The 8,079-nt window shown below is 54.7% G+C and overlaps 1 protein-coding gene across 1 annotated transcript in view; it reads right to left on the bottom strand.

Moving 5' to 3' along the window:
• The window catches only part of NHERF1 (NHERF family PDZ scaffold protein 1), a 27,472-nt gene that overhangs the window by 18,962 nt on the left and 431 nt on the right, over window positions 1-8,079 (bottom strand). The window contains exon 2 of the mRNA XM_077754198.1: window positions 7,755-8,079. Coding sequence (XP_077610324.1) covers window positions 7,755-8,079 — 325 coding nt within the window. The remainder of the gene's footprint in view (window positions 1-7,754) is intronic.

The following is an 8,079-nucleotide window of genomic DNA, read 5'->3' as shown; positions in this document are numbered from 1 at the left end:
GGGGGGGGGGTGGTGCCGGGGGCTGGATGGGTCTGACTCTCACTTCCAGGCAACACCGGACAAGCTTGCCAGAAAAGAGCCTGTCAGGAGAACTGCCTCCAGACTCTTCTCCCGCCCCCAGGTCGTCAGGCTGTACCAAATCCCGTCACAGGCTGTGTGACCCTCCCCTCCATTCTCTCTTCTCTCCCAGGGAGCCCAGCCCAGCCCCAAGTGGCCGCCCAGTCACCTCCACCTACGCAGCCCAGGGAGCGGACTTCGGGCACACGTTATTCAATAGGCGCCACCAGCAGCCACCTGGAAAGCTGAGGAAAGTCGATACCCTAATCCCAGTGCCCGTCTCTGGGGAGCAGGCCCAGGGCCGCTCCCTGCTGCTTCTCAGGGGAGGGCTGCTGGGGGCCAACGCCCCACTGAGCCCAGCCCCTCCCTGATGGGTGTCATGGTGATGGCCCTGTAGACAACAGCCAACTTGCTTCCAGAAGGCCGGCCAGCTCGGAGTCCCAGAAGAAATGGGTTGGATGAGCAGGAAGACCACCGGGGTGGCTAGGGGAACAATAGGTGACCCTCACCTCCCAAGCCTGCCCTTCCCCCAACCCAACCCAGACACGGGCTCTCGTTTATGCAGATAAGATTGAGGCCGGCTGCTCCACACAGGGAGATCAGCCCCAACAATGGGGTGGGCAAGAGTCGGGGGAGGGGAAGAAGGGGTCGGGTGGGGGTGGGATACGGGGTATGCTGGGCAGAAGGCACCGTGGCTGCTCCGGGAGGCAGCACAGTTTTTCCGCGGAACTCTGGAGGCAGAAGCTGGAGTCTGGTGCCAGCTCTTCAAGGAAGCCACGATAGATGGCGAGAGCTGGCCTGGCCTGAGGGCAGGTTGCGAAGTGACCAGGAGCTCAGGGCAGAGCTCTAGGCTGAAGGTATCCTCTCCTCACCCAAGGTACAAAGGGCTTGGGTGCCACTGACCCGTGCCCCAGGGCCCTGATATGGCCTTCATTTCACCCTAGAGGGCCTTTCCCGCCCAGTTCTGTTCGGACTGAGGGATGTTGGACACATTTGCAAAAAAGGAGCCATTCTAGCCCTTGATCTTGTTTTTCCTGTTTCTCAGTGGGAAGGCCCCTCTTGGGAGCCCAACTGGGGTGGGATCTGGGAAGCAAACATATGCTAAAGTGGGGGCTCCTTTTCTAACACGCAGGGGCCCTGAGCCAGCTTCTCCCTCTGCTTCTTCTCTCCTGGTGCTGGCCAGAGACCCACCCAAAGGAGCTTGGCTCAGGTCTCCCCAGGGCTGGGCAAGCCTGGGACGGGGCAGGCTGGTACGTGGGCTGCTGCCTGGCTGGCCGCCCCATGCCTGCTTGCCCCACGGGCACTGCATTCTCATCCCTCCTCATCCCTCACCCTCCTCCCAGAAGTCACTGGATTTAACTCCTGTGGGCTGTCCCAGGACGAAGACCTTCAGGGAGCCTGTATACTTGGGGCTCTATTGAAATAACAAATCGCAGCTACCGTTTAATGAGCGTTTACTATGTGCTAAGGACTGTACTAGGATTTTACGTGGACTTTCTCATTAAAACCCAATTATAGTCCTGCGAGGAAGGTGTCATTACCCTCGTTTCCCAGAGAAGGAAACTCAGGTTCAAAGAAATCACCTAAATGGTTCAAGTACCCAGCTGAGGTGAGAAGGCAGGCTCTGAACTCAGCGCTGTCCAACCGAAACACAACATCAGGAGGGCAGGTAATTTAAAATTACATTAAAGTAAAAACCAACGAGAAATTAAGACAATTATCTTATTTAACATAATATACCCCAAACTGTTATCATTTCCACATGTAACCCGCATAAAAATTACAAACAGCATTTTTACATCTTTCGTTTGTACTACGTCTTCCAAATCTGGTGTACATTTTACACTTCCAGCGCATCTCAAGTGCTAAGAGCCACATGTGGCCAGGGGCCACCACAATGGCCCACTGATATTTCTAGAGGCCTCACTCTGACCATTATGCTGTCAGCCCCAAACGCTTTTCTAGATCAGCCCCCAACGTTTGAATTTGGCACCGTGACCTTATAAAGAACCCTTATAATGGACATCAATGAGCCAGTAGCACCTGAATCCCATTTTTAGGAAACCCATGCCACTCGCCCTTTCCTAGGACACAGGAAACTAAATATTGCCCAGAGGGCTAGGGACCTGGTGAGTTGTTCTACTCCAGGGGTGAAGGAAGGAAGGCCAAGGTTAACAGTCAAGGTCGGCCTTCAGGAGGGGCCCTTTGTGCTACAGGGAAGCCCCAGGGCCAGCAAGGGTGGGTTCTTAGGACCCAGGGGGTTGAGGGTGGGGTAAAGACTTGGTGGCCAGACTCCTAGCCCCAGAAGAAGGGTGAGTCCACTGCTGGGCGGAGGCCTTCCATCGGGGCTGATACATTTTCCTGATAGTGCTGAAGGCCATCCCTTAGGGACATAGGGGACCTGGACCCTTCCTTGCAAGGAGCTGGTGCAAGCAGCCTGAATTTATGTCACAGTAATGGCTCTCATGTGGCCCAGAATGTGATGGGCAGGGACACCCAGCGAGACACTCGGGCCCTCAAGGACAACCCAACTGTATGGCCCAATGGATGTATGGCAATGGAGTCAGAGAGACGTGGGTTCCAAGATACAGCCCAGCTGTGTGGTAGGGGCTCACTAGCTGAGCCCTGGGGCCGCCCACCTGAAGTGACCAAGCTTCAGTTTCCACATGTAGACCATGGGGGCTAAGACCTGCCTCGTGGGCGGTCGTGTAGATTACAAGACACGAGGCACGTTTAGTGCACAGCACATTGCTAGACACAAATAATACCTATCTCTTAATGAACACTTACTACCAACTCACAAGACGGAGAAAATAATACCTAATTTGCAGGGTTGTCATAGGGGAATCCATGCAATGAATGTCGGTTATCTTTCTGGCACAAGGCTGGACACTAGAAATTTTGAATCTCCTTACCCCAGTAGGGCTACTCTAGCTCAGAGCAGCAAAAAGCATAGGTACACCTACTATCTAATATCGGGATGGAGAACTCTGGCTTCTCTTTGTAAAAGGGCTGCAGCACTGATGAAACCCTGGTGGTGTCCCTTCCTCCCCTAATTCCTAAGTGCTTCCCCACTGCCACAGAGCCCCTTGGGATGGGAAGTGTGGACAGGAAGAGACGGGCCCCTATCTAGACATACAGAGAAGGACGCCCCATTCTCTCTCTCCAGAACGACTGATTTAACTTTACAGGAACCTGGTAAGAAGCAGTGGAGAAGGAGATCCCAAGTGTGTGGCTTAAGAGAAGGAACGAACACACAAACTATCACACACCCTGTCTAAAATCCAGACTCCCTGCAGTTCAAAGCCTGTTCTGCCCTCCCAAACTGTAACTTGGTCGGTGTGAAATGGCCTGCCTGTCCTGGGAAAGAAGTTGGTGGGCTTCTAGGTAATTGCGCCCACGCACCCACCTTGCCTGGGGTGCCTGCACTCTTTCTTTCTTTCTATCTCCCTTTCTCTTTCTTTCTTTCTTTTTTATTTTAATTTAAATTTTATTTATTTTTTAAGTAGGCTCCATGCCCAACATGGGGAATCAAACTCACAATCTCAGGACCAAGAGTCAGACGCTCCACTGACTATGCCAGCCAGGTGCCCTGGGCTGCACTGTTTCTTCCTCTGGGATCAGGGCCTGGTCTGGCAGGAACCCACCCCAAGCTGGGCACTGACACACACACACACACACACACACACACACACACACACACACACCCCCCTCATCAAATCTCCCCCAAAACCTGCAAGGTAGAGTGTTGGTGTTTCCATTTCACAGAAGTAGAAGCTGAGGCTTACAGGCAACAATGGACAGTTAGGGTACCAAAGCCAGTAGACGCGGAAGCCCAGAATTTTAGCCTTCCAATCTTAAAATGGAAGCTGCTAGCAGGCAAGAGAAAGGAGTGGGTAGGTACTGCCTGGAATTCCGATCTCTGGGTGTGCCTGAGGCGCAAACAGGCCCAGGTATGCTGGGACTGACATGAGTTAGGATAAAGGTCCCTGATGGCTATCATGCATTCATTCATTCAAAAATTATTTGAGCTCCTCCCTCCTCTGTGCCAGGCACAGGACTGGGGATATAAACACAAAGAAGACACAGTTGTTGCCCTCCTGACCATTGCAGCAGTGGTCAAGATCATGAAAATGATTCAAAACTGCATGTTCAGGGACGACTGGGTGGCTCAGTAGGTTGAGCGTCCCATTTTGGCTCAGGTCATGATCACGCAATTCGTGGGTTTGAGCCCCTGCGTCAGTCTCCGTGCTGACAGCTCAGAGTCTGGAGCCTGCTTTGGATTCTGTGTCTCCCATTCTCTCTCTGCCTCTTCCCTGCTCGTGCTCTGTCGCTCTCGCTCTCAAAAATAAGTAACAACATAAAAAAAAAAAAGCAAAAAAAAAACCCCCCAAACCAAACCCTGTGTGTTCAGAGCAATAAAAGATGTAGGAAAGGGAGGAGGAGGTAAGCAAAGCAAAGGCCCATTCTGGGGGTACCTGGGTGGCTTAGTCGGTTAAGCGTCCAACTTGGATTTCAGCTCAGATCATGATCTCACGGTTCATGGGTTTGAGCCCCACATCAGGCTCGGCGCTGACAACGCGGAGCCTGCTTGGAATCTTTCTCCTCCCCTCTCTCTAAGCCTCCTTGGCTCAATCTCATGCTCACTCTCAAAATGAACAAACTTTGGAGGAAAAAAATGGTCATTCTGCCTGCAGAGTGAAGGAAAGGCTCCACGGGGCTGTGAGTGGTTTTCGGAGAGTGTGCCTCTGGAGAAGGGGACTGACAAGTCCCCAGGCTGAAGGGTATCCTCAGGCTGCTGTAGTGGGATGGGCTGTGGAACACCTTTTGATTTCTTTGAGAACAGTGGCCTCTCACTGAGCATTAGGCTGGGACACAGATGCACTTGCCCAAGCAGAGGCAGATCCAGGGCTGGCTGCCCCATGGGTGGGTATGCAACAATCACTGGGGGAATACTTATTGATTCAAATACCAACAGTGACGTTTGCTGAGCACTTACTTAGTGCCAGGCTTTCCAGACCTCCCCATGGAATCCCACCCCCAGGTAGAAGCTGTTATGCTCCCACCTTACACAAGAAGAAACAGAGGCCTAGGAAGGTCTTAAGTACATGGGTCAAGGTGGCCCTGTTAGTACAGCTGAGGTGGCCCAGGCCTGCCCATCCACCGCTGTGACTGTGGGGGCTGTGAGCAGGGGCTTACTGGGCCTCTCTCCGAGGGGGTGGGGAAAGCCATCAACAAAGCAGGCGGGCAGAGATGCACGTCCCCTCCCCCTCCCCCTAGAACAGCACTACAGGTACCCTGCACCCTCTGCCCTGTATGGTTCTCGACCCAGCCTGGTCTTCCCAGTGAGAGGTCACCTGCTCTCTGCACAGCACTTTCCCATATAACACTTTTTTTGCTTGTGAGAGCCAACGAAGGTACCCTAACAGCCCCCACTCTGCAAACAAATTCAGGTTAAAACTAATTAGTAAAACTCAAAATCTTTATATGAAATGTCTTTTAGGGAGAAAAAAGAACTCTTACTATGTTTATTAACTCTTTTCCTTTTTTTTTTTTTTTATTTTTGCAAGGACAAGGGCGGTTCACTTGCATGGCCACCGTACCAGAGGTTCATGGGAATTTCCTACCAGAGGCACGGGCTATGCAGGAAGATGAGAGTCCTTGCACAAACGCCTGGGCAGAAAGAAAGGTGCTCAATTCAGCATCCACTCGGGGCCAGAGTATACTTCCCATTATTTGTAAAATTCTAGAGAAGGCAGGTGTCACTGTTACAATGCACCCCATTTTACAGATGGGAGAACCAAGGCTCAGACAAGTTCTGTGACTTGCCTGTTGACCTGAAACCCCAAGAGGCCTGGTGATGGTATCCCCAGGACTGGCTGGAGTCTCCTGGCCGAATAGAGCATGCACACATGCAGATGTCACATGACCATCTGGGGGAATCGGATTCTGTGGTCACCTAGAAAGCAGGAAGTTAAGCTCCGCTGCTTTTTCAGATGGCGTGGTGGGAGTGAATGTGCTAGGTCAAGTCTCCATGTCCCTGGCATCATCCACCTCCCCACCCAGCAGNAAAAAAAAAAAAAAAAAAAAAAAAAAACACTGAAAGGGCAATGGGAGGAGCTGAGCATAACTGCATCTTGGCGGGGGATGGGGGGTGGGGAGGTGGTTACTTGTGCCAGTGCCAAAGTCCAAAAAAAAAGGAGGGGGGATGGCAAATTGATGCACTCAGCTCAGCACAAAGTTCAAACTGGATTTCTGCCTGGGACCAGAGGTCGTGGGTTCCAACTCCGTGGTGTCAAGCCCCTGTCAGGGATGCTCCCACCCCTCCCCCACCCTTGCCAATGCCAGCTTGGCAGTGGCAGGAAGTGGGAGCCTGGCGGCCCTGGTATTCCCAGCACCCAGCTCTGGCTGGATGGGGCTCCTGGTGACCTCACTTCCACCAAACCAGCTGGTCCTCTCCGGCTCCACCTTCTACCTTTAGGCTGAACGGTGCCCTTTCTCTGTCCAGGGAGGCTTCTGCTGGCACCATGGATACTCCTGCCACAGGCTGCCACCAGGTGGAGAGCTGGTGCAAGCCAAAGGGGCCCTGAGAGGCCCAGCTCCCCACAATCTGCACCCCAAGGCCTCCCCCTTCACTCCCTGGGGACAGGAGGCTCTCATCACAACTTCTGTTTTGCTACTGCCCTTCCTGCAGCTGACCCAAACTGGGATCGTTTGGGGAAACCCCAAACAAGGGCAAAAAGTAGCCAGTCTGTTTCGTGTCCGAAACTGGAGAGAGACAAGATGATGACAGGGCAAGACCACTTACCCCTGGTGAGTGCTGCTGGACTCAGCATGGCCCAGGGACACCGGACCACTCTCCCCCCCTCCCCCCAGCCCTTTCCCTTCCTCCAAAGTCCTCCCCTCCCATTCCCAGATACAAGCTAGAGCTTACTCCTCACATTCCTGAGACTCATAAATCCTCCTGGGTGGCAGAGCCGCCACCACCTCCGAGACGCCTCTGCACCTCCTCCCCGCACCCCACCCCCACACTTCGCCCTGAGATGGCTGGGCTTCCTCTCTTCTTAAAAGTCACACTGTACTTCAGGAGGATGAAGTCCACCAGGCTGAGGTTAATGATACACACACCAGCCGGTGGGGGTGGGGGGAGGTGCGGGGAGAAGCCTGTGGGCGACCCCTCCCCTCCTTGTGCCGGGGTTCGGCACAGGAAAGGGGCTGTTACTCCTCTTGCTTTTTAAAATCGGGGAGGCGGTCCCTTCACCCACAGGGGCCTTGGAGGAAGCTGGCAGTCGTGTGGGAGTCGGGTGGCCGAGGTGGGGAGGGATTGGGGGGTTCCAAAGAACGGAACAGACACCGCCAACAGAACCGAGAAAGGGGGACTGGACCCCCCCCCGAGCCGCCCTCCTTCACCCCCACTCCCAAAAGCCAAGGGACAAGAAGTGCAGGTGGCAAGGCGCTCAGGGTCCCAGCCCAGTCTGGGGAGGGAAGGGCGTGGGGGTGGCGGGACGCAGCCCCAATTCTGCAACTGCCAGTTTGACCTGTCGGTGGGCGGGCGGAAGCAGTCTTCTGCTCGAGGATCTAGTTTCAGAAAGACAAGGCAGGCGCGGGGTTGGGCGTCCGAGGGGCGCCTGGGTCTCTCCCTATCCCCTCCTCCCACACCCCTTTCCAGTCGCCGCCGGGTCCCGGCCCGCACTTACTGGCTCCGGGTGGCTCTTCTCCGCCTCGTGAGGCTCCGGCGCGGCCGCCTGCGTTTCATTTTCGCTGCCAGCCTCCTGCGCCTCGGTGGCGGCCGGCGGCTCGGCCTGCCCGGGCCCGTCTTGGGCTCGCAGCAGCTCCTCCCGGATCTGGACACCCAGCTTCTGGAACCGCTCGTCTGTCTCGGGGTCAACCACCAGCAGGCGCACGGCGTTGAGCGCGGCGCGGATGCGGCTCACCACCTGCTGGTGGGTGTCTTTCTCTACGTTCTCGCCGTTCACTTCCACCAGCCGGTCTCCGGCCAGCAGCCCCGCCTTCTCGGCTGGG

The sequence above is a fragment of the Crocuta crocuta genome, unplaced genomic scaffold (genome assembly GCF_008692635.1).
Source record: "Crocuta crocuta isolate KB4526 unplaced genomic scaffold, BGI_CrCroc_1.0 scaffold50, whole genome shotgun sequence".
Lineage (NCBI taxonomy): Eukaryota > Metazoa > Chordata > Mammalia > Carnivora > Hyaenidae > Crocuta > Crocuta crocuta.
The sequence above is the reverse complement of the archived record's forward strand: the minus strand, read 5'-3'. Positions and strand labels throughout refer to the sequence as shown.